Source organism: Dasypus novemcinctus, chromosome 3 (genome assembly GCF_030445035.2).
Source record: "Dasypus novemcinctus isolate mDasNov1 chromosome 3, mDasNov1.1.hap2, whole genome shotgun sequence".
In the NCBI taxonomy this organism is placed as follows: domain Eukaryota; kingdom Metazoa; phylum Chordata; class Mammalia; order Cingulata; family Dasypodidae; genus Dasypus; species Dasypus novemcinctus.
Window position 1 is genome coordinate 121,315,859 of NC_080675.1, and position 27,708 is coordinate 121,343,566.

Below are 27,708 nucleotides of genomic sequence, written 5' to 3' on the forward strand. Positions count from 1 at the left end.
GCCATTCTATGTTTAGCTTCCTGAGGAACCACCAAACTGTCCTTTATAGAGGCTGCACCATTCTACATTCCCCCCAACAGTGAAAGAGTGCTCCTATTTCTCCACATACTCTCCAGCATTTGTTTTTTCTGTTTTTTAATAATGACCATTTTATGAGGTGTGAGATGATATCTCATTGTAGTTTTGATTTACATTTCCCTAATAGCTAGTGATAGTCAACATATTTTCAAGTGCTTTCTGACCATTTCTAATTCTTCTTTGGAAAAATATGTATAGACACATACCCTTATTGGATATGTGGTTTCCAAATATTTTCTCCCATTGAGGAGGCTGCCTTTTTACCTTCTTGACAAAGTACTTTGAAGTTTTAATAAAAAAGGATTTAATTTTGAGAAGGTCCCATTTATCCCTTTTTCTTTTGTTGCTCATGCTTTGAGTGTAAGGTTTAAGAAACCACCACCTACCCCAAAATCTTGAAGATGTTTCCCTATATTTACTTCTAGGAATTTTATGGTTCTAACCTTTGATCCATTTTGAGTTAATTTTTATATAAATTAAAATTTTGGATTTGGATATCCAGTTTTTCCAGCACCAGTTGTTGAACAGACTGTTGTCCCAGCTAGGTGGTTTTGGCAGACTTACAAAAAACACTTGACTGTACATGGGACTGTATAACATAGGGGTTCTAGTGGTGGAAGATGAACAAATATGAGAACATTCTCTATTGAACTATAACAATTATATAATACTAATACAGGGTGTTAATAATTGGGTGGGTTGGGGAAAAATAAACCAAATGTAAGATATGGGCTATAGTTAGTAGTAATATTTTGACAATGCTCTTTTATCTTTTGTGACACATGTTTCACAACAATGCAAGGTGTTTGGTGGTAGGGAGTTGTATGGGAGCCCTGCATGATGATATGCATGTGTGGTTTATAAATTTACAACTTTTACTATATACTTATTGTTTATGTATATTTATATATGAATGATATACTTCAATAAAATATTATTTTGAAAATTCACGTGACTGTAGATGTGAGGGTATATTTTTGAACATTCATTTCCCTTCATCAGTAGGTCAATCTTTATGCCAGTACCACACTGTTTTTTGTTTTTTGCTTTGTTTTGTTTTTACCACTGAAGCTAAGTAATATACTTTAAAGTCAGAAAGTGAGACTCTTCCAACTTCATTCTTCTTTTAAAAAATATTTTTGGCTATTTAGGGTCCCTTACCCTTCCAAATAAATTTAATAATTGGCTTTTCCATTTCTGCAAAAATGGCTGTTGGAAGTTTTATTTGGATTGTGTTGAATCTGTAAATCCATTTGCATAGAATTGACATCTTAATGATCCTTCCAATCCATGAACATGGAGTGTCCTTCCATTTATTTAGGTCTTCTTTAGAAGACCTAAGTCTTTTAGCAATATTTTTTAGTTTTCTGAATACAGGTCCTTTATGTCCTTAGCTAAGTTTATTCCTAAATATTTGATTCTTTTAGTTGTGATTGTAAATGGAATTTTTTGTTCTCACTTCCTCCTCAGGTGGCTCACTAGTTGTATAGAAATGCTACTTATTTTAACATATTAATTTTGTATCCAACCACTTTGCTGAAGTTATTTCTTTACTCTAGAAATTTTGTTTTCAATTTTTCAGGATTTTGTAGGTACAGGTTCATATTGTCAGTGAATAGTGAAAATTTCATTTTGTCCTTTCCTTTTATTTCCTTTCCTTGCCTAATTGCTCTAGGTAGAGTAGCACAGTATTCAATAACAGTGTTAACAGTGGGCATCCTTGTCTTGTTCCCTATCTCAGCAGGATAGCTTCTAGTCTTTTACCATTGAGTACAATTTTAACTGTGGGTTTTCTTTATATATACCCTTTAGGATTTGAGAAAGTTTCCTCCCATTGCCATGTTTCAGAGTGGTATTTTTTTTTTTTCAATCAAGAAAGGATGCTGTATTTTCTCAGTGCCTTTTCTGCATCATTTGAGATGGTCATGTGATTTTTCTTCTTCAATTTATTAATATGGTGTATTACACTAATTGTTTTTTTTGTGTGTGTTGACTACCCTTGCATACTTGGGATAAAACCCACTTGCTCACAATGTATAATTCTTTTAATATGCTCTTGCATTCAATTAGCAGGTAATTTTGTTGAGAATTTTTGCATCTATATTCATTAGAGAAATTTTTCTATAATTTTCTTTTTTCATTGTATATTTATCTAGATTTACTATAATGGTGACATTGGTGTCATAGAATGAGTTTGGTAGCATTCCTTCCTGCTCAATTTTCTGGAAGAGTTTGAACAAGATTAGTGTTAAATCTTCTTTGAATGATTTGTTGAATATACCTGTGAAGCCATTGGGTCTTGGGCTTTTCATTTTTGGGAGGTTTTGGATGACTCCTTCTGTCTCTTTTGATTGATTTGTTAAAATCTTCTGTTTCTTCTGGGGTAGGTGTGGGTTGTTTGTGTATATTAGGAATTTGTCCATTTCATCTAAATTGTCTACTTTGTTGGCATGTAATTGTTCATAATATCCTTTTATGACCTTCTTTTATTTTTGTGGGGTCAGTAGCAATGTCCCCTCTCTCTTATTTCTGATTTTATTTATTTCTACCTTCTCTCTTTTCTTTGTCAGTCTGGCTGAGAGTTTTTCTATTTTGTTGATCTTCTTGAAGACCCAACTTTGGTTTTGTTGATTCAATTGTTTTCGATTTCATTTATTTCTGTTCTCATCTTTGTTATTTATTTTCTTCTGCTTGCTCTGGGATTAGTTTGCTGTTTGTTTGTTTTGTTTGTTTTTTCCTTGTTCTAGTTTCCAATTCTAGTTCTAGTTCCTTTGCAGTTAGGTCTTTGATTTTAGCCCTTTCTCCCTTTTTTTTTTTTTTTTTAAAAATGTAAGCCTTTAGGGCTATAAATTTCCCTCACTGCTGCCTCCACTTTATCTGATAGATGTTGGTATACTGTGCTCTCATTTTCATTTGTCTCAAGATATTTACTGATTTCCCTTGGAATATTTTTTGACCCTCTTATTGTTTAAAAGTATGTTGTTTAATCTGCATATATTTATGAATTTTCCTTTTCTCCACCAGTTATTAATTTCCAGCTTTATTCCATTATGATCAGAGAAATGATCACTTTTTAATTTATTGAGACTTTTTTCTGACCTAACATATGGTTAGTCCTAGAGAAAGATCCATATGTACTTGAGAAAAATGTATAGCCTGCTGTTTTGCAATACAATGTTTTATATATGTCTGTTAGGTCTATTTTATTTATCATATTATTCAAGTTGTCTGTGTCCTTATTAATCCTCTGTTCAGGTGGTCTATCTGTTGATTAGTGTGGTGTGTTGAAGTTTCCATCTCTTATTGTAGAGACATCTATTTCTCACAAGTTTTACCAGTGTTTGCCTCATGTAATTTGGGATATACTGGTTAGATGCATAAATATTTAGTTTTCTTATTTTGTCTTGGTGAATTGCCCCTTTTATTACTATATAATGTCTTTCTTTGTCTCTTCTAACAGTTTTGCATTTAAAATTTATTTTGTCCATTACTAGTTTAGCTACTCCAGCTCTTTTTTGGTTACTTTTTGCATCGAATGTCTTTTTCCAACCTTTCACTTTCAGCTGATTTGTGTCCTTGCTTCTACGATGAATCTCTTATAAGCAACATATAGATACTCATATTTTTTATCCATCCTGCCAGTCTTCATCTTTTGATTGTGGAGTTGAATTCATAATATTCAATTTATTACTTACTTCATCCATTTTATCCTTTGGCATAGCTTACTATTATCTGTCTTTTTATCTTTTAGTTTCCCTTATTTATACTCTTCGTTTCTACACTCTTTTCCAAGCGTCCATCTCCTGTCTTTTCCCTTCATGCTGTGGTAGTCCCTTTAATATTTCTTGTAAATCCAGTCTCTCGGTGATGAACTCTCTCAGTTCCTGTTTTATCTGTGAAGACTTTAAATTCACCCTATTTTTAAGACAGTTTTGCCTGGCAGTTTTTTTTTTTCTTTCAGTATCTTAAATTTATCATACCACTGCCTTTTCACTTCCATGGCTATTTATTTATTTATTTTTTAGGTGCTGGTGGCTTGAGCCACATTGGCTTCCCTGATTTGGTTTTTTCATTTGTTTGCTTGTTGTTTATTTTTGTTTTTTCAGAAGACATCAGGAACTGAACCTGGGACCTCCCCTGTGGGAAGCAGGCACTGAATGGCTTGAACCATATCCACTCCCACCTCCATGTTTTTTTGATGAAAGATTGGTACTTAATTTTATTTAGCATCACTTGTATGTGATGAGTTGCTTTTCTCTTGCTGCTTTCAGAATTCTCTTTATCTCTGGCATTTGAGATTCTGAATAGTACGTGTCTCAGAGTAGTTCAATGTGGATTCATTCTGTTTAGAGTACATTGACCTTCTTGCATATTGATATTTATATCTTTCCTAAGGATTGGGTAATTATCAGATATCATTTCCTCAAATATTCTTTTAACCCCCTTTTCCATTCTCTTCTCCTTCCAGGACACCCATATATAGTGTTTGTACATTTTGCATTATCATTCAATTCCCTGAGTCTCTGTTCATTTTCCCCCCTCCTTTTCTCTTCTGTTCAAGTTCAGGTATCTCTGTCCTCTAATTCACTTATCCATTTCTCAGCCAATTCAAATCTGCTCTTATGTGCCTCTAATGTATTTTTAGTCTCATCCATTGTGTCTTCATCTTATTCCTTATCATCTTTAATTCCTTATCTTGAAACATTCTCTTCCTTTTGTTTCTATTACAGCTCACTTCCTGTTTTTTTTCCCCTCTATTTTTCTGACTGTTCCTTCATATATATATGTATATATATATATATATAGAGAGAGAGAGAGAGAGAGAGAGAGAGAGAGTTTGTTTGTTTGTTTGTTTTTAAGAAAGGGGGAAATGGTGGGATTCATTCTTTTCCACCAGACCTTTAAATATCGGAGTTCTTCAAGGCATTGTCCTAATCCTTCTCTTCTTTCGCATCACTCGTTCTATTGATCTCATGCCCTCTCACAGCCTCAATTCCTGTCTCTATGCTGATAAGTTACTAATGAATATTTTCAGCACAGGCCTTCTCTGCTGAGCTCCAACTCATTTTATATCCAACTCCTTCTTGAACATCTCTACATGAATCAATCATAGACTCACAAACTGAGCCTGTTAAAACTGAAGGCAATCTTCCCTTCACAAGCCTTTATTTTTCATCCCTCCCCCCCCCCATTATTTATCAACTATTACATTGGCCTTCTTACTGTTCTTCAAATGATGCTTGTCTCTTTCCCAGTCATTATTTAAATAGCTGTTAGAACAATGGTTTAGACATTTAAATCTGATCAGGTAGTCCCCCTGAATTTAACATCTGTATCAAAAGCTTCCCATTTCATTGAAATAAAGTAAAAAAGTCTTTCCCACCACCTGGATAACCCTGCAGGATCTGGTGCCTGTTCTTGATCCTCTTCATCTTTAGCACCCTTTACCCCCATTATACTCTAGCCATGATACTTGTTCTCATACACATCAGCCATGATGCTAGTTCTCAGCTCAGAGATTTCACATGTGTAATGTCTCTAAATATCACTCAGGGAAATTTTCCTTGCCCTCCCCCTCCCATCCATCCCCGCACACTAAGGTGGGGTGCCCTTCATATTTCACAGGACTTGCACTTCTCTGTTATGATACTTATTATGATTATTTATTTAATGTGTATCTTCCCTTCTGAATTAGAGTTTTTCTGTGAGCCAAGACTGTATCTTATCTTGTTAACTCTTATAATCCAGCTGTCTGACCTAGTGCTAAGTCTGAAGTAGGCATGGGATAAACATTTATTGGATAAATGAGTGACTATTCCTGTGTCATTTATTTTGTCCTTTTCATTTGGCTCCATTTCACAATTTTTATAAGTGCCTATTGTGTGCCTAATACTGTATTAGATATTGTGAAGTGTAATTATCCCTTGTGACTTACTCCTTCTCTCTTTAACTCCAGCCTCCTTAAGTAGGAAAATTTGAGAAGAGTAGAGATATGTAGAGTGAGATAAAGAAACATTTTTTTTTCTGGAAAATTTTGGGGTTATGCATCTTTGAAAATGGTTGTTTAAATGTTTTAAATTTGTGTTTTATTCCTTAAGATAATTCCTGAAAATTACGAAAAAGAAATATCTTAACATTAAATTTGATCAGTGTAATATGCAGAAAAGGACACAATAAAGTAAAAATTTCAGTATCAAGGGTTAATTTTCAATATCAAGAACTTTTGTTTCTTTAGAGCACACCTTTTTCATAAGATGGAAGAAGTTAGTATCTTGTTTGTTTGAGGGCTTACTCTTGTTAACTTTTTATCTTGAGGCCTATGAGTAAGTGTTGCCTTCCTCAAGAGACCTTATATATATACACAGCATTGTTTTCATAGTTTTGTCATGAAATCAGATGTCTCTGCCATACCAATAAGTGAGCTAAAGCACATGTGAAACATAAAATGTTGGTTGTGACAGCTCTCCTCAAAGATGCAAGAAGAAAATGAGGAATAAAATTGTGCTAAATCTCTGTAGTGAGAGTTGTCAGAATAGGGGAAATATCCATTGAGAGTCTGTTGAAAAGAGACTTAGGAAGCAGTAGTGGCTAAAGTTCTTATCCACTCTAGAACCTATTGTTCTTTAGGCTGTCTTCTGAGTTTAGCTACATAATTCCATTTTATAGGTACTTTGGTCACCAAAATTGACATCTTAATTTGGATTTTTGTCACACACTCCTTGCAGTTGGCTTAAGTAAAATTGATTGTTTACATATTCTGAATTTTTCTATTTTAAAATATGAAAGTGAAGAGAATTTTATTGGAATCTAAGGGTCCATACAAAAAGGGGAAAAAAGGATAAAGCTTCTAGTATAGATTGTACACATAGACCTTGATTTTAGGAATATGATTTTGCCAAGAAGATAGTCTGAGATTCTGCTAAGCATATTTTTCTTTCAATATGGCTCCATTTTTCTTTTTTTGGCATCACGTGAAAGAATTTAAGTTTTGTTTGGAAATGGGCTCATTAAATCAGGAAATAAATTCTCATGTAAAAGAGATAGGAAGCTGTTTCAATCTGGACAAACTTTCTATTTTCCAATAGTAAAAATTAAATAGAGTGGAGAAATGGCTAATCAGGATGGCTTAGAAATGAGACTGCTTAGATTGAGTTTTACATGGTAAAGTTATAATTAATAATACTTATTTTTCCTTTCCTCCTATCCCACCAAGCTTCTTTTTTGAACACAAGTATGTCTTGTTATCTACTTAGCACAGGGAAATACACAAAACCCATGAAAGCAAATTTTTTTTTGTTTTCCTTTAATATGATAGCCTTTTCTATACTGAAGTTTCTTTTTTTCTCTTTTTCCCCCTTCCTTCCTTCCTTCCTTCCTCCCTCCCTTTTACCCCCCTTCCGTATATCTTTCTGTCTCTGTCTCTCTTTCTTCCTCTCTACCAGTCTCCCAGGGAAGCTGGAAAAATCCAAATGATACAGATTCATTAATAGGGACTTGTAGAACCATTTGAACTGAAAGTAAAAACACTTCAAAGCAAACTCAATAGAAATTTATAATTATTACTTACCCAAATAATATTTTTATGGGAAGCACACTTTTATGTTCCTAAGTGAAAAAAGTGACCAGGGATCTTTAATGGGTCCAACAATTTTAGTATTTTACATATATTTTTATTTTCCACAATTTTATTCTCCTATCTCTGCTCTCCTCTCTGAAAAAAATTTAGGGGCTTAAAATTTTCCAGAAATGTTTTATGTCTATAAAAGAGAATATCCCCTAATTATATTGAGGATAAAATATGTGGTTCCTATAATAAGTGTTATGGGAAGTCAAGAGGTGAAGAGAAATTATGTCATTGCTTTTTGCATACCCAGATCTCCATGTGAACAATGGAGGAGAGAGTTTCATGTGGTTTTTGACACTTCAAGGAAAATTTATATTACAGTTCTTTATAGGGCCTGGCTGGGGCCAACATGCATCCATTTTTCAGCTCCTGCCACTTAGTGGTTAATGTGGAACTTTTCTCTGTCCGGTGATAGAATGTTGGCCTAATATTCTCAGGGCTTTGGCAGTTTCCTTGAATTTGGACAGAGTAAAACCAAACGTCCAACAATGTTGCAAGTTTCCCTCAGCCTGTTGATTTAGTGAAGGGTACTCTGCCAAGACTCTATCTAGTCAGGAATATTCAGAGAATGGTGAGTCCAGCTGGATAGCAGAGGATGTACATAATGGGGCCTAAGGGTGATATGTTTAGTGGAATAAGACTGTGGCAAGACCTTCAGTGCTGTGCTAAGGGTTAGCCAGGTTTGGTCCGGGAAGCAGTCGAAAGCCATTAATTTTTATATCAAGGTATTTTAGAAATTATTAATCTGGCAACAGGATTTTTGCCTTGATTGAAGAGAATTGGGTCTGAAATGTCCGTGAGGATGGGCTAAAAAGGGAGGGGTAGTAGAGAAACTATGACTGGACCTGGTGAAGGGTTGGGTAGAAGGTTCTCTATGATTGGATTTCTTTCTTCCTTTTCGCACTTACGTCATTACTTCAAAAAGTTTTCCCTGACCACCAACGCTGTCCTTGCCTCCCGATTAGGTTAAATACCTTTTTATATGCTCTTACCACATCATGTATTTTTCCATTATAGTGGTTTATTACAATTGGATTAAGTATTTTATTAAATAATTATTATTTAATCTGTCTCTCTTACTAGATGATGAGTTTCACACAATCAGGAGCCATATGTGCCTTATTCACTGTGGTCTGCCTAGGGCCTGGGAAGCAGTAGGTACTCAGTAAAAGTAAACATTTATTACATAGAGAAGTACATGAATGAGGGAAGTGTTGAGTCAATGCAGTTTCAAGCCTAAATGATGAAGGAAGTGTTGGGCCAATGCAGTTTCAAGACTATGATGGAAAATATAGTTCATTGAAAAGATTAGAGATGGTAGGATGGAAGGTGATTAGACAGTGGAAGGAAAATCCCCATAGAATTTTCTTATAGGTGGTTAGAAATTTGCATCTGCCAATGTATCTCATGACTAGAGCTTTAGCCTCCAGATATAATGTTTTGAGATACTAGTTGAACTAGTTGAGGCCAAGAGCTAAGTTCAGGTTGCTAAGGAAACGATTAGAGGGCCATGGCTTTAGCTTGGGAGATAGCTTCAATTAAATAATGAAAGGAAAAAAAGAGTTATGGAAGGAAATGGAATAAGAATTAGAGAGGTAAGAGAGAAACCAAGAAAATTCAATACCACAGAAGCCAGAAAATGGGGAGTTTGAAGGTGGGGACTGAAGAGGGTCAGGAGCCACTGATTTCTTAAGGATTAGACTAATGGCTTTGGAAGTGGCTTTTGGAGATTAAGAAAGGATCTTTGAGAGGTCATTTTCAATTGTTAGAATGGTTAGTGAGGGCCTGGAAGAGGTTAGTATTGACCACTGACTCTAGTTGTTGCACAGTAAAAGTGAAGGAGAAATGGAGAGCAGTAGTTCTGGGAATAAGGACTTTTCAGACAGAAAACATATGTTTATGGTTGAAGGCATAGGAAAAGGTCTCAGATAAGAGAGAACAAGCTAGAGAGGCATAAGAATGTGAGAAAGGAAGGAAACTTGACCCTCACAACATGTCTTTTTGGGCCCAGTCACAGTGGTAGGTTTTTATTATCTTATTTAATTTTCACAATAGTCTAAGAAGTAGCCCTTATTATATACTGATAATTTTATATACTGATAATTTCAGACCAAGGTAGGTTTTGACTTGTTTTAAGCAAATTCAAGAGTCCAGATCTGTTTTTTTTTTAAATTACATTAAAAAACACAAGAAGTTCCCATATACCTGTCTCCCCACCCCCCACCCCATTCATTTTTAAATTGTATTTTTTTGAAGATACATAAATCACAAAAAATGTTACATTAAAAAAATAGACGAGGTTCCCCAAAAGCCCCCCAGATCTGTTTTAGAGGGTGTTCTTTCCATTGTACTCCACAGGTGGTAAGTATTAACTGGAATCCAGGCACAACGGTTGGGTTGCCTTAGAAAAGAGAGAGGCTGTGCTGAGAGTTCAGGGAGGATTGTAGTAGGCCCATTCTGCAAAATTGTGTAGATTTCTTCAGATTTGTTCTGTGGCGTACAAACTTAATATGGAGAACTCAGATATGGGGATGATTCAAGACTGGGGAAGATCAACATGGTGAATGGTTATGAGTGAAACAAAGACAATGAAGTCATTGATGGCTTCAGAATATTTGGGGAAGGGTTCTAGTGTAGTTGGAAGGGAGGTGAAGGGAAGAAGTACAAAGCAAAACAATACAAAAAACAAAAAAACAAAATCACCGTAGAAATAGCTATGCTATAATTCCGTTTATATCAAATTATATTCATGTAGGTATGCATAAAGAAATGTATGAAAGTATGATTACCAAAATGGCTGTTATCTCGCTGGGATAATTTCAGATTTTTTAATTTGTATTTTTTCTTATACTTTGAACTCTTATGCATTGTTGTAAATTTTTATAATAAGTTTGCATGATTTCTATAACCAGAAGTAACAACTTGGCTGATTTTTTGTGTGTGGAAAACAACTTGTAGGAATGAATTGTTTTTAGAGGTAACTCAGAGAAGGGATTAGAAATTTTATCCTTTGTTAACCTGGTGGGGAGAAGACTTGATACTCTTTCCATTGCTTTGTTAATTCTTCTAAATGCACTGCAGGAGTCAATGAGAGGTTGATTGTGCTAGGTGGGCCCCTGAGTTAGGGTTGATAACAGATACTGTTTGTCTCCTTCTCCCCATATCATCTTGGCAGTCTCTATTCCATACCCTCTTTCTGCAAATGACTGAGGGCTTTTCCTGAGGATAGGCTCACTCTGCCCCTGGGGCAGCCTGGAAGTGCTAGGAGTCAATACCCTTGGGAATAACCCTCAACCAATGATAGGTAAGAGCTGGTGGATAAATATCCCAGCCTTCTTGCCCATGGAACACATCTGAGGTTTATATTCTGCAGCTCCCAGAGGCCCCAGCAGGGCCAGCCTCGTTTATCCTTTTCAATACACCTTGTGTTGGTTTCTCTTCCTGTCTCACTTTCCATTCCCTTACCAGTGCTTCTTGAGATCACCCTCTCCAACACACTACTTTCCTCAATTTGTTGAGGTCTGCTTCTGGGAGAAGCCATCCTCAGACAGGATCATAGCACTATTTATCAGTGCTTCCTTCTGTGACTTTGGGCAAAGCACTTGTTACCTACTTTCTTGTCCATCAGGTAGGGAGTGGAGCTCAGGAGTCTCCCACAGGTGGTGTGACATGAGTAATAATGTTTGCAGTGGTGTAAATAAAATAGTGAATGTTGACAAAGAACCACTTTTCCTATTTCCCCTGCTACAGACTGAGGAACTTGTGATGAAATGGTCTGTAGCCCTGACTCATAGCTCCACTTTACAAATGTGAATAAGCCAGTCATCAGGGTCATAGTCGCAAATTTCCTCAGGAAGTTTTGTCTCTGAGCAACAGAGAACTTACCCACTCATTTCTGTTTTCCGAGCCAAATTTCAAAGTTTAAATAGTTTTCCTATTTTACTCCCTCAATGCAGTAAACTGTTTAACTGCTCCTGGGCAAAGCAGCTGTCATTGAGGGCATGTGGCAGATTTCATTCTTAATTGAAGAACATGCCAAATTGGCTGTGTGGACCTTCCAGATGAAGGCTAAGTGCATAGTTGTGCTAACAGTGAACAGGGTTATTGCCAGAGTGAATGCTAATGTTAATTTCTGTATTTTAGTGCCTCTGCCTACAGAAGCAAAGCACACAGGCACACAGGGAAGCTGCCTTTGTAAACTGAACCTTGTAGGTTGAAGGTATTCCTTGTAGACTTTCTATCTATACAGTGATCACTTGCTCTTTTACCTTGGATCAAGTGCCTGGGGCAATGTGAGGCCAGGGGAGAGAAATTGAAGTTCATTGTTGATGGAAAGGTTCTTATGAAGAGACATCTCTAATCACTTATGGCAGTTCTCTGATACTTTTCCAGTTTTTGTTTGTTTGTTTGTTCCCAGAAGAAGCCCATCTACCAAGGTTTTTAAAGTCACTGGAATGTTTACTTCTAGCACAAATCTTAGCCTCCATTTCTAAGAGTCGAGTGGTGATTAATGCAAACATTATGACATAGATATCACCCATACATCAATGAGAATGTGCCCCTGGGGAAGCAAGAAAGAAAAAAGCTATATAAGACCTAGGGTCCATGTCCAACCTTGTTTCATACTAATTAGGTGACTTTGGGACAGCCACTTTTTCTCTTTTCTTAAAGGGGAATATTAATACTTATCTCACAGGGTTGTTGAAGATTAAAAGAAATAAAAAGTACATTTTAGCCCATCCAGCATTATACAAATGTTAATTATTTCTGTTAGCTTCATTGTTTATTTCAGTTGGATTCTATATTTGTGTTGCTAGAAAACATCATTCTAAGAGATCCTTTTTTTTTGAAACTTCTGAATATTTTCAATGAAATTATGCACATTTTTGCTATGGGCCATTAACCCAGAGTTTAGAGAGAAAAAACAAAAAACCAACAACAATGTTATGTTGCCCCAAGGGAATGAATGTGCCTGGTTACCTCAATTTTACTGAGAATGTTACCAAGATAAAAGATTATGTCTCATTAATGAGGATCCTAAAGCATTAGGGTGTGATAGAAGCAGAGCTTTAACTGTTTTCATTTCAGCACACTTCCTTCCTGAGTTAAAAATTAAATTAACAAAAATTATTTCTAAGTTCTAATAGTCTTTCATACCCTCTCCTCTTAAGGTGCACTTAATATACTCATTATAAATCTGGTCATCATGACTGAATTGCTACACAATATATTATCCCTCAAGCAAAACACATTTAGATGTTTTTTGTCATGTCTGTTGGCTGTAATCATCATAAAAACTTTCTTTGCAATGGAATATGTTACATGTCTGTACTGTCCATGTGGTGCAGCAGTGCTCCAGAATGTACTCGCCAGGTGCAGTGGATGTGCTGTGATGATGGAAGAAGTTGCTGATGCGAGTGGGGTGGGGTGGGTGGGGCGGGGGATACATGGGAACCCCATATTCTCTGAATGCAACATTTAAAAGAAAATAAAGAAGGAAAAAACCCATACCATAATCACGACCTCTAAATATAGCAGTATATAGCTAATTAAGCCTAGTATACATAGACTGTGTGAAGTTTCAAGAAGCATGATCTTTTATGTCATTTCAATTAGACTTCATGCATCCTGTGATCTGTCATCCACTTCCCTATTTATCCTTTGTGTTCTTGGCTGTACGGTAGAAATTTAAATTAAAAACATTTTTATTTGCTCAGCAATCATCAGATTTAATCTACTAACAAAATTATATAGTAGTGACTTCTTTTTTTTCCCCAAATTCTACTCAATTTATTCATTTTTTAAAAAGATATTACATTAAAAAAAATATGAGGTCCCCATTCGCCCTCACCGCCCCCACCCCACCACTCCCCCAACAACAACACTCTCCCCCATCATCATGTCACATCCATCGTATCTGGCGAGTACATCTCCAGGCATCGCTGCACCCCATATCCCGTGTTCCACACCATAGCCCACACTTTCCCACTCTCCATCCAGTGGGCCATGGGAGGACACACAACATCCGGCAACCGTCCCTGGGGCACCACCCAGGACAACTCCAAGTCCCGAGAATGCCTCCACATCTCTTCTTCATTCTAAGAGATCCTTGATGTCCCCTCTTTCCCACATAACATAAATTCTGTAGCCTGTGTATACTTATAAGTTTTCTCAATTTTTTTTTTTGGAATAAATCGGAACACAGAAAATAAATGAAATAAAATAATGAATGCGTAAGTCTGTGAAACTATCAACCCAGCATTCATAATAAACACATAATAAAACAAAAACACTAAGCAAACATGTTCAGAAGGGTCTTAGCTCATGTCCCTGCTTTAAAAATGACACCATGTTCTGTGAAATAATTCAATAGAAAAAAATAATTCTATTGTCTCTTTTCCCAGTTCTGCCTTAAAATCCTCTTTTAAAAGAGGATTAACTCATATAAGAACTTCTCCTATTAACATTCTTCAGAAGTGAGTGGCCCTAACCAAAGTAAAATGGTCTTTTGGTAAATCCTCTTTCCTGTCAAAAAGAGAGAAAATCAAATCATCAGTATAATAGAAGAGTAAATCAGATACACATTTTCTTGAAGACTTCTCTCCCTTCTTGCTTGTCCCTTTGGGCTGTTGGTACTGTCTACACCTGCTGTCCCCACCCCCAGGAAACGAATTCTGTAGACCTCAGAGTGAGAGAAATCATCTCTGTTTTGATTGTCAGTTTCTCTGAAGGGCTCAATAAGTGGTTTGGGGAGAATGAGAGAAACATTTTCTGGATCGAGGTTCCCATGAGTAGTGCTGGCTATTAAGATATGGTTTGTCCTTAAGCAACTCCATCAGATAGAGGGGCCCTTCAGGATGTAAGTGGAAGACAAACTCTTTTCTTGAAGATAGTGAAAAGCATTTCTACTACTACCTATTGAAATGATTTTTTTGTAAGATCACCGATGAGGTTTTCATTTAAAATCTGGAACTTAACTCCAAATGTCCAGATGCTTAAATTCATTAGCCATTTTTAAAGAAGCATGGAGTAAACAGGATTCTAATGAAATCAGTCATACAGTGTCCACCTCAGACCTAGGTCACATGGTATTTGAGTAATTTTCTGTGGATTTTATAGAGTGGGGTGTGGTAGGGATGAACTGCATCAGGATAAAAAAACAAAATTATTCAAAGAAAAAATCCTGAGGTAAAGTGGAGACAGGCAAAAAAATTCAATGGGGGATTTGTTTGTTTGTTTGTTTTAAATGAAGGACAAATACTTGACTAGTCTGTGAGTGTCACATAGGCATATTTAATTACAAACATCTGAATGCAATGTACATTTCCAAGCAATGGTGAAAAATTTGGGTAGATTGAGTGGGGGACAAAAATCCACAAAACAGTGTAAACAACCAAGCCAAGGTCCACAGGAAGGAGGAATACAGTAAGGAATAGAGTGGACTTAATGATATTCTATTCATGAACTATTGTGGTTAATAATTGAGAAAATGTGGCATTGGTGTGGAAAAAGTGGCCATGGTGGCTGCTGGGGGCAGGGAATGGGAGGAAGAGATGAGATGTGGAGGCATTTTTGGGACTTGGAGTTGTCCTGAGTGGTGCTGCAGGGACAATTGCCAGACATTCTATGTCCTCCCATAGCCCACTGGATGGAACATGGGAGAGTGTGGGCAGTGGTGTGGACCATAGACCATGGGGTACAGCGATGCCCAGAGATGTACTCACGAGATGCAATGGATGTGTCATGATGATGGGGGAGAGTGTTATTGTGGGGGGAGTGGTGGGGTGGGGGAGGTGGGGGTGAATGGGACCTCATATTTTTTGAATATAATATTTTTTTAAGAAATGAATAAATAAAATTTTAAAAACCAGTGTAAAGTTTAATTTGGCTAATTAAAAATAGTATATATCAATTTCTGAAATGAAAACTGACCACTATCTTGGTTTGAATTTGCAGCTCCTGGCTAAGAACAAAGGCCTACAATGGGATGAACTACTGCAGCTGGAGGAGGTACAGGCCAAACTAGGGGTCAGTCTGGAAGAAATGCTGTTGATCATAGAGGATGCCCTTCACCCTGAGCCCTATAGCCCTGAGGAGATCTGCAGGTGTCTGGGCATTAGCCAGGAGAAGCTCCGGACTGAAATTCTGAGTCCAAACACTCAAGATGGTAAGTATGCTAGAGAAAGTGATCTCATATCGCCGTTCCCAATGAATCTTACTGATTTTGAAGCATGCTCAAGGGAATTTAGAGAACATTTATCTTTTGGGAAACTTAATTATCTAGATCCTTGGCTTCATAAATTCACTCACCCATTCATTCATTCTTTCATTCAGCAACATTCTGGTCTGCTCTATATCAGGTATTCCACCTAGGCAAGGTGGATAAGATATGGTTCCTGCCCTCAAGACATTCATAACTCAATAAGCATCTCTTTTTTTTCATTTTTTCCCTCCCCACTTTTCAGGTTATTATATTACTTATATAAAAAATCTGTATTAGGGTGGTGTTTCATAACTACTGCATAATAATTCTCTGGACATCAGGAAGTCTTCCCAGCTTAGGTTGAAAATTGTAGCCCACTTTAATGTGAAGCTTCTTTCTATTTGCCAATTGCTTTCAAGTAATTTTTTTATATTTATAACATCAGAAACCTGAGATGAAGACCAGGAACAGGTTGGAGGCACAGAACAGAGTTTCGGAGTAAAAAGTATTCTTAGAGAGTAAATATTATCTATTGTGGGAAGTCAGTATTAGAGAAAAGGATGAAATGCCATCTAGATAAGATCCAACTGAGACAGAGTGAAAATCAGCCATACCATTACCTCACAGCCCCTTTTCCTTTCCTTTCAGTTCAGTTCTACAGCTGGTTATTGAGCAGCTACAGTGGATTTACCTGCAAAGTAATTTCTTAAAGGCTGCAACTACTGACAAATTTGCAATATATTAAATCACCTGAGGGCAGGGACTGAGTTTTGGTTTCCAGCATTGTCAGATAGGCAGCACACCAAAGTGCAGACTCTGTAGGCAGACTGCCTAGGTTAGAATCTTAGCTCCTTCATTTACGAGATTTGTGACAGCAGGCACATTCTTAATCTTTCTGTTGCCTCAGTATTGTCCTGAAAACAGGCAAATTGGAAAACCTATCTTAAAGAAGTAACATGTGAAATGTCCTAAGAATAATGCCTGATGTTGGAGAAGGACAGAAATGTCAGTACCTCCTTCCCTCTCCTCCTCCCCATCTAGTTACTGGGAACATGGAGATAAATATGAGAGTGTTCTATTTTATCCTCAAGGAGTTTACAGACTAGCAGTAGAAACAGATAAAGAAAAAGCTGCTCTAGCACAGTGATGAGCGTGGTGTTGGAAGAGTACTTGGTCTAGGGAAAGCAGAAAACAAAAAAGCAAGATCTAGCATTACTGAGGCCATAGCAACTAACCAGAAGTTATAGAATAAATAGGAATTTTCTAGGCAGACAAGCAGTAAGAAAGAATTCCAGGCTGCCAAAACAGCAAGTATGGAGACACAGAGGAGCAAGAGAGGATTAGAACTGTACAAATAGTTGAGTGTTTCTTGAAAATAATGTGCACAGGGGCAAGTGATATGATATCAGCCTGAGTTTGTAGATCAGGCCCAGATCACTAAAGACCTTGTTAAACATTTTGTATGTTTTTGTGTCTTATAGGTAATAGGGAAGTTAATAAAATGTATGTTGAATGAATAAATTGGGTAGGGCATTGGATAGGGAGAGCTTCTGGCACAGCCTTTTACGTAAGACATTGCCCGATTTCTTCAATTCAGCAAATACGTATTGACTTCCTGAGCTGGATATTATGCTGGATTCTGGGATACAAAGCCAAGCAGTCACTTAGTATCTCATGGGGGAGTGTGCCACAAAACTCTCACAGTGGATAATACCTGCTGTAGTAAAAGTATTTATCAAAAACTCTGGGAATATGGAGGAGAGAGTAACTAGATGCTGGAGAAGGTGACGTGAATTTCAGCTGAGTCTTGAAAGGAATTTATGGGCTGAAAAGACGAGAGTAGAGCTTGAGCAAAGAAATAGAGGTACTGTGGAGTATTGAAGAACATATGCCAAGAGGTGTGGTATGCACTGTGAGTTGGACACTAAAAAAAATGGTGAAAGGTATGCCAATTAGAAGACTGTTGCTATCCTCTACACTGCATAATGGGAGCCTGAAATAGGGAATTCCTGGTGGATAGAGCACAATGGGTAGATTCTTAAGACTCTGTAAATGAGAACTCAGTTGGAATTGGTGATTGCCTGTAACTAGGAATGGAAGGCAGGCAGAAAGGATGGAAGGGAAGAAAAAAGAGAAGGTAAGGAAGCCTGAGCTATGGCATGGGTAGCTGGGATAGTTAGGGAATTATAGTGTGCGAAATGGTTGGGGGAGGGCAAAATGATACATTTATTTTTATATATCTCGTATTGAGTTTGTGTGATGTGATGGCAGGTCATCTAAATAAAATTGTAGAAAAAACTATATGACTAGATGCTGGGATTATTTGCAAAGAGGTGAGAATTTAACTCATAATAGAAGTTGAGACTTCCCTGTCACATGATCTTCATAAAGTCTTCTTTTCATGGTGCTACTTAGTTCAGAACCATTCAGAGGCTCACCATGAACTCATTGCCCAAATTTCTTAACATGGATGTTATTTTCTTCTCAGTCTAGCCTTAACTCTGTTCTGTCATCTTTGCCTTTTTTTAAAATCAATTTTATTGATACATATTAATAAAGCATACTGTTTATCCAAAGTGTAAAATTAATGGTATTTGGTATAATCACATAGTTGAGTGTTCATCACTTTAATAATTATTAAAGCATTTTCCTTATTTCTATAATAATAATAATAACCAAAAACCAGACAGTGAACAAGAAAATTCCTTACCTCTCAATTCTTGTTTCCCTTGCTGAACATAGCTGCTATTTCTGGCTATTCTTGCACAGTTACTTATTTGTTTATTAAGAAGATTTATTGAGATATATTCACATACCATATAATCTATCCAAACTGTATAATCAATGACTTTTAGTATAATCACAATGTTGTACAGTCAAAATCTCAAAAATTTTACAACAATTTCATTACTCCATTTCATCTTTATAAATTGATTTATATTTACATTTTATATAAATGGAATCATACAATATGTAGTACTCAGTGTCTGGTCTCCTTCACTTAGTATAATGGTTTTTTGTCTGATTAACATTTTATAGTATTATCCTACATTTGTTCAGCTTCAAGGAAAATGGTCTTATATATGCAGTTTTATCCATATTTATATTTCACATAATATATTTATATTTCACAGGATATGTTTAGTTCATAATAGGAAAGTCATACAGTATTTGTCCTTTTGTGTCTGACTTGCTTCACTCAACATAATGTCCTTCAGGTTCATCCATGTTGTTGTGTGTTTCACCATTTCTTTTCTTCTTACCACTGCATAATAGTCCATCATATGTATACTACACAATTTGTTTATCCGTTGATCAGTTGATGGACACCTGGATTGTCTCCAACTTTTGGCTATTGTGAATAATGCTGTTATGAACATTGGTGTGCAGATGTATATTCGTGTCACTGCTCTCAGTACTTCTGGGTATATACCTAGCAATGGTATTGCTAGGTCCTGTGGCAAGTCTATATTCAACTTCCTTGAGAACTGCCAAACAGTCTCCACAGTGGCTTCTTTCCCTTTTGAGACTATATATCCCTACGTGGACAGTTTTGACTTGGCTTGGCCGTTCCACATATTAATTGCAAGCTTGATCTTGCCTCTGGGCCTTTAATCATAAACACCACCGCCCCTTTCTGAATGGACCTCTCCCCTTTTCTGAAGTGGTGTTCCTATCTATCTTAAAAGCTCAATTATCTTTTCCTTGTCCTTCTCAACCCACGGCCTACTCTCTTTCTCTGTATCCAGGTTTATTTCTCTCTGCATCTGCCTGTCTTTCCTCCCCTTCGTCTTCTGGCATTTTTGGAATAAGTTAATTTCCCAGAAAACCTTGGAAAGCACTAAGGATATGTTATTAAGTATAGGACAAGCATCTTTGCATGTATTGTTAAATATATTTAACTTTTCTTCCCTCCAAAGAATAGCAACTCTGCTTTTTTGTACAAATGATACATGCTTAGTCTTATGTATCTGTTTAAATAACTGTCCTCCTGCCCTACTCACATCTCTTTGTTATAATTTACTTGTGTTTTGTTTGCTCTCAATAAATATATATCGAATGAAGAATTCATTTTATAATTCTATTATCCTTGAAGGTTTTCCCTTTTGCTTTTAGAATGAATAAATTTTAAAAATCTCTGAACATAGATTAGTCTATAGAATTCTGGAATATCCTAGATTGTCACTTGATTTTCTCTCTAAATCCAGCCACCTCACTTCAGCCAAATTTCCAGCTGAATTCTCTCAGCATTCAGCTTTAACTTTAGGGCTCAAAATCTTTTTATGTCTTTGCCTAGGTCCATTCTGAGCTCCAGGCTTTTTGCTTTGGTTGGTCTAGGACTTTAAAGCAAAGTTTCTCCTAACCCTGTAGAAGATGTGATTCTTTCTGAATGTGTCACTGTGCTTATGGTTAGAAGACCTGCATGAAACAGTGCTTTCCAAGGCTATAAACTGTGTCATAAATGCATTCAGACACTAAGTCAAATATTCATTCATCTATCCTCTTCCCCCGCCCCACTCCAGTCTAGTCACACTATTGAGATGTGAGAGTCAAACTCCAAAGTTAGGCAGCTTCTAGGGAATAAATAATTTTTTGGTGGAAGTTGTTTTTGTTTGTTTGCTTTGCTATAAATTCTCTTTAAAAGAGTAAAGCAAGTACATTTGACCATTTTATTTCTAATTAGGTTTGTATTTATTGACATAACTGTTAATTCATAATAATGAATATTCCTTTTTCATTCTTAAAAAAAAAAGCTTAATACCAAGGTTTTCCAGTCAACAGAACATTCTAACTTGCCTCTCTATGCCCCTCTAAGATTTTGAATTCACAAATGGGCTGTTCCTTAAAACATTTCAATTGTACATAAGTGAAATATAGCACAGGCTATATAGATTTAATTTAGAGGGATAGTTTGGCTTCAGATGATTTTGCTACTGGGAACATCCCATGAGTTAAGCTGAGATATTTTGCTATTTTATAGGAGGCACAGAGTGATTCCAACAAGGTAGTCTGAATCAAGAACCCTCCAACTACAGACTTAACCACTGTGTGATTTGGGCTTGTATTAGCCAGGATTCTATCAGAGAAAAGGATTTATTTTATAGATTTGGCCAGGTACAATTGTGAAAGCTGGCTGAACAGAACATAGAAGCTGGCTGAACAGAACATAGACTGATCTTGGCTTCTGTTGTTGGAGCTGATGTCCACAGGGCAGGTGGCCAGGAAATGAAGATGGATGTGAAGTGGGGTAGAACAGGGACAAGCTGGAACCCATGAGTATGGACTGGCCCCTGTGTCAGACTCTTACCACCTCCAAGCATTCAGCTTTGATGATGTGCGAGGACTGCAGGAAAAGCTAAACATCCACCTAGCCCAAAAGTCAGAGAAGCTGAAGGAAAATCTAGTAGGACCTGGGGGCTCTGTGGCCTGGCTGCTGCTCCATGCCAACAGAGTGAGCCAGCAGATGGGTGACTAAACTCAGGCACTGCCTGTGACACAGACATTTCGGACATAAAGAGTATATGCTGCCATCATTCTCAGCATATTTACTTATTTGGTCATTATCCCTATAAACACCTGATTTCTCGGTCTCAGATGCTTCCTTGTTCCTGGGTCTGCTGGCCCCTACTGCCTCTTTAGCCTTGGCATTATGTCCCACCCTCTGTACCCTTCAGGCATTTCAGTCCTGTCACCTTGGTCTCAGCTTTGCCAGCCTCCTTGATCCTGACCCTTCAGTCCCTGCCTACCTCCTTAGTGCCAACTGCCTCTTAGACAGTATGTGCCATGGCTGTCTCAGGAGAAGAAAAGGGAAGGAAAAGGATAATTCGAAAACTTTGTAGATGCTTAATTTTCTTAAGTCTAGGATAGATAACTGACATTACTCTGTATTCCCTTTGTTTGATTTTATCATGGATGCATCTCTACCTTTTGAGAGATGAGCTACAAATTTGTCTCACACTCTGTTTTGAGTAGAATGAGGCTTCTGCAGCTATGAGGAGAGCCAAAGTCTTGTTGTCTTCTTTGTTGCCCCTTTGTTGGGTCAGATTAGGAAAATAGTCTTTGGTTACCTAAGAGGCCACAATCTTGCCATCCTATTTTTCTTTTTTTGCTACTTTTGCTTTCATTTTTTTTGTTGTTTCATTTTTAGGTTTTCATATAAGTAAATATCTTCTTTGTATACAAAGCTGCTTTTTTTTTTCTTACAGTTAAATCTGCTTATTTTGCTCAAAGTGATTCTCTCCTAGATTGATGCATTTCTAGCTGATTGTGCTTCAGTAACAAGGGATCCCCAAATCCAGTGTCTTGACCCAACATAAGTTTATTAATTGCTTACTCTTAATGCCAACACAGATCAGCAGTAGTTCATCTGACACACTCAGGGAAATAGGCTCAGGGAGGCTGCATCTCAACTTATTTGTCCACAGTCACTGTGGCAGGAGGAAGGGAAGGTTGCTAATGGCTCCCTGGCTCTTAAAGTCTTCCAGGGAGTTGACTCATGTGATTGGTCAAAGCAAGTCATGTGGCCATGACAAACTTCTAAGGAGATGGGGGAGTGCCGTCTTAATGTGTGTGAGGACAACTAAGATACTTGAGAAGAGTCCTAATGGCATCCACACTTCCCTGGGCTATGTAGCTATGAGTATCATCCCACCAAATCTCAGGGATACCAATTAGAATTGATTTACTTTCTCATATAAAAATCTTAATTTGACATTGCTTTCCAGATATGTGGGACAATGAGTATTGTTCTTCACCAAATTCCAAGTTATTTTCACTCAAGAATGATACATGCTGTGACCTCTTTTTATGTCACACATTTCTCTTATGCTGGCATTTTGTCTGTGCTTTGTCTGATGAAAACCTCCATAGTCACTTTCTTTCCAGTCTTATAGAATTCACATGGCCTTTTTTCAGGGGCCTTCATCCTAGTCTTAGGACATGACCCAGGAAAACATCCGCTGATGTTTGATGTTAGTTCTTCACTTCCTATTACTTTCTTTCTTTTTTGAAGTGCCCAGTTTCAGGTGGAAGAAAGTTTATAATAAGAACCTTTAAATTAGAAATTATATACCTCTTCCTACCTACTGTGCCATTTGTTTCCATATTGAGTAAGAAAAAAGTAACTGTGAATGGATCTAGTGACTTTTAGCAGGTTATCGCCACATATTAAGAGTAACAACAATAAAAATAATGCTTCATTTTATCTTTGTAGGCATTCATACTTTTACCCACAGATTTCATTTGACGCTACTCATGCTGCAGGTTTCCATATGAAATATGACAGGGCACCAGTCTATGTTTCAGGGTACATTGAATAAACTTTAAAAAAAGGTTTTGAGGACGATAGTTCTTAGTACTCTTTAGGAGGGAGTGGAGTGGGAGAAACTACAAGAATTAACACTCTCAGTTCATTAGGGCCTCTGCAGTGTTGGGAAGCCTTTCTTCTCCAAGCCTTTATTCTCTCAAGCCACTGATGCAACAGCAAGTAAGACCAGAGACCACCTACATAGAAGAGCAATATAATTTAGTCTTTTAATGAAAAAATATAAAATGTTCCCCAAACAGGGAATATATAATTAAATTTAATATAAGAAATAGCAAGATTCAGGCTTTATTTCTGTATTTTATCCGTACAAGGGAAAGGGGACAAAGAGGATGATGATAAAAAGGGAGTTATATGGGAAAAAGAGAAAGGGAAAAGAATCTGATAAAAGGGAAAGATTGATATGTTCACAGAGCACGTTTACAGAGAGTCACATAAACACTATGCAGAGAAACCACAAACAAACGCATGCCCGTGTGCACTTACTTTCCACCCTGGCTCCCAGAGAGCTCCATCCACACATAGGTAATCATGGACTTTTGTGAAATAAAAGCATGCTCATTTATCTGATATTACCAGTTACACTGTAAGCACCTGGAGAATAGGGACATCTCATTAGATGTTTGTGAAAGTAAAACATTTTTATCATCTCTAATTGCCAAAATTAAATTTTTGAAACTCTAGGTATAATGTAGGTATATCTTCTTTCAAGAAGAAATGTGATCCTTCTCTTAATTAAGAGAAGGATCATGTTTAGCATATGAATCAGAACTGCTTCTTCAGTCTATCCCTTGCCCAGTGCCCAGATCACGCTTCCTGGTCCATTCCATTGTTTGCCTTTCAAAAGTAAAATCTGGGAAGCAGCCTATGTAATCTATTTGGGACTTTTTATATAGCAGATAACACATCTTCACACTATTGCTTAAACTATTGCTGTAAACTGTTAAACAACTACTTTATTTTTTTTTTTTTACCACACTGGGAGATAAAATAAGTAACTAAAAGTTAATTTTTTTTCTTATACAACAAACATCTGATTAAGGTCCAACTATTCTACCACTGTGCTTGGTACTGTGCATTAGCGATCTGTAAGGTTAGCATAGTTTTTGCCCTCTTGTAATTTAGCATTTTGTGGGATGACAACAAAATAATTCTTAAAATGTTCTGATAGAAATAAACTTATTTTTTAGTTAAGCACCCATTTTTCCTTTGCTTCTCCTTCATTCCTTTTATTCCTTTGCCTTCTTTTCCTTTGTAATTCAATTAATAGGAGAAAGCTAAGACAGAAACTCATTCTCTTTTATGTAAAATTACCAGGACAGGACAGACCTCAGCCAGTGTGCCCATTATTGCCACAGTCTTTCATTTAGTTCTGCACTGACCAAGGCTCCTTCCCAACTTCTCAGGCTCCTTTTCAGATGGCTTGAGATTGTCTCCTCCTTTCACTTTTTCTAAGAGCAGAGTTTCAGGGAAGTGGTGGTAAAGTAGTGGGAAAGTAGTTCGCTCAAGAAAGAGAAGGAGACATAAAATTGTGACTCATTCAGGGAGCATCTTCAGAATTTTCCCCTGCTGATGGGATAGGAGCAAAGAGATGACATTTATAAAGAACCTGCTCTGTTCAAGACAGTCTAGAGGTTTTAAGGGGTCTGGAGCGATGAAGAGGCATGGCCTGTCCTCCTAGTATATAATAACTGTAATTAAAAAGGGCTACATAGGCGGCGGACTTGGCCCAGTGGTTAGGGCGTTTGTCTACCACATGGGAGGTCCACGGTTCAAACCCTGGGCCTCCTTGACCCGTGTGGAGCTGGCCCATGCACAGCGCTGATGCGTGCAAGGAGTGCCCTGCCACTCAGGGGTGTCCCCCGCGTAGGGGAGCCCCACGTGCAAGGAGTGTGCCCCGTAAGTAGAGCCGCCCAGCGCGAAAGAAAGTGCAGCCTGCCCAGGAATGGTGCCGCCCACACAGAGAGCTGACACAACAAGATGACGCAACAAAAAGAAATACAGATTCCCGTGCCGCTGACAACAACAGAAGTGGACAAAGAAGACGCAGCAAATAGACACAGAGAACAGACAACCACGGTGGGGGGTAGGGAGGGGAAAGGGGAGAGAAATAAATAAATAAATCTTAAAAAAATATTTAACTTACAAATAAAAAAGGGCTACATAGTCATTAAAAAAGAGTTTATATGGCTAAGAGTCTTCAAAAAAGAGTCTGGAGGTCATCAGAGGGGTTGTGCTTACACATGCCTCAGCAGGATTACAGAGACAGCCAAAGTAGGTACAGCCCCATGTACTCGTGCTCCTGAGGGCTACGGAGACACATAGGTTCTGTGGTCATGGCAGTTGGTTCTGGAGTTCAGTGCCTTGTCAGTGGGCCCTACTTTGGAATTTGTGTTCCTGAATGTGATGGAGTTGGATTCAGATGTGACCTCTTCTGTCACTTTTACTGAATCTGTGGTTGGTGCTGGGGTTGGTGTATACTCAGGAGACTTGAATCTCTGGACTGCCCATGTGCCAGCTGGGCTCTGAGCCTCAGCAGAATTGCAGCTCCTACTCTCTAGTTCGATAGACTTGCCCAGGTCAGCTAACAGGGAGGTGAGGATGGTCAACCAACACACCAGGGAACCAAAAGTGCCTATAACTGGAAGCAGGAGAATCACATCCATCAACCATATGGTATATAAGCCCCCTCTCGATATAGAGGTAGAGTTGACATTACCATCCCAGGGCCCACAGGATGGAGGAATAAAATATGGATTAGAGTGGAATTACTGGTATTCTACTATAGAACTATTATGACTAGTAATGGAAGAAACTGTAGGATTGCTGTGGAGAAAGTGGCCATGGTAGTCACTGAGGGCAGGGATAGGGAAGAAGAGATGTGATGTGGGGGCATTTTCAGGACTTAGAGTTGTCCTAAATGATATTGCAGGGACAGATGCAGGACATTATATATCCTGCCATATCCCACTGAATGTACTAGGGGAGAGTGTAAACTACAATGTAAACTATTATCCATGCGGTGCAGCAGTGCTCCTCCAAAATGTATTCACCAAATGCAATGAATGTGCCAAAATGAAAAAAAAAAAAAAAAAAAAAAAAAGGTATGCTGATGTGGGAGGTATGGATAACTTCTGACTGGAATGTTCTTGGAGACCTTCATGGAGTTCATGGAGGTGGTGACATTTGGGCCGTTCTTGAAAGAGATGTAGGGTTTGTGGACTCAGTCTAGGTAGGATGCTGATGCCAGGGTCTCAGCTTCTGGACTCAATGCTGCCAGTGGACAGGCAGTGATGGAACAGGACACCCCAAGTATGGAGGTGGCACAAAAACACCACAGGAGGTAGGAAAGGATAGGGTGCATTCATGGGTGTCACTGTGTCTTGATGGGTTGGAATGTGGGGGCTTTCACTTATTGGCAGTGGGAAAATATGCCAGGAAATATGTAGAAATGCCACAATCAAAATGGTGATTTGGGAACTTTAGTAGGGCAACTGTGTAGAGGTTGATTGAAAGAGTGAGGGAGACCAGTTAGAAAGCTCAAGCAATTGTTTAGACATGGGATGATAAAAATCTGCACTAAAATGGGGTGGATAGAATGAAAAAGAAGGGAGCTGTGGGGTCTGATATGTCATGCGAATGATCCTCAGTTATTAAAGGGAGGTTAGTATATTACCAGAGTATAATACATAGGTTGGAGGGACGACAGAATTTGTTAAGATACAGATGGTGCTGGCCCTTGCTGCTCTTAGAAATTTGAGAATGCAAAGTTATAAACATGTGGGGTGCTGTTACCTTCCATGTACAAGATGGCATTTTGCTGTGGATTTGAAAATATTCACAAATGCCTCTTGGAATGTAGTTTTCCATGGATTAATGAGATTTGTGTTGAAAGTGTATATATATATATTTTTTTTTTTTCATCAGTGGTTTTGCTTTTAAAAGCAGGTAAAGACTTTTTTCCTTTTAAATACAAAATGCTAATTTAATTTGGTCTTTTTGCAGCACAGGAATGGGATACTAATGTGGCTGAAAATAGCAGTTTAATTTTTGTGGGTTGGACCATTTCAGAAACTTCACATTTATGAAAAATATTATTATAGGAAAAATAAATTTGAAACCACAGTTCAACTTTATGAGGACTATATAGTGTTTTTTCTATTATATTGCATAAATAGTTCAGAGATTCTATGCCTCAGAGCAGGGACTTATTATAACTTTGTTGCATAGGAAAACAGACTCTGGGGTGAATTCTGAAGTGGTTTTCCCCACCTACCTCTGGATTGCTGTTCTTGGAAATTAAACTCTTGATTTAGCCCAATAGAGTTTTCTGTTTTGCAGAGAATTTACCGGTAGTGGGCAGCTCCCTGATTGTAAAAAGATAGCTAATGCTCTTTATCCAAACAGTGGGACAGAGTTTTTGGGATATGAGAGTCTTAGAAAGACCAATATACACTTAAATGATAAAGATTTTGAATT

The 27,708-nt window shown here is 37.6% G+C and overlaps 1 protein-coding gene across 3 annotated transcripts in view; it reads left to right on the forward strand.

The window, feature by feature from the left end:
* The window catches only part of GALK2 (galactokinase 2), a 210,146-nt gene that overhangs the window by 149,201 nt on the left and 33,237 nt on the right, over positions 1–27,708 (forward strand). For all 3 annotated transcript variants that reach the window (XM_058294170.2, XM_004471789.5, XM_058294171.2), the window contains exon 8: positions 15,659–15,869. In XM_058294170.2, coding sequence (XP_058150153.1) covers positions 15,659–15,869 — 211 coding nt within the window. The remainder of the gene's footprint in view (positions 1–15,658; positions 15,870–27,708) is intronic.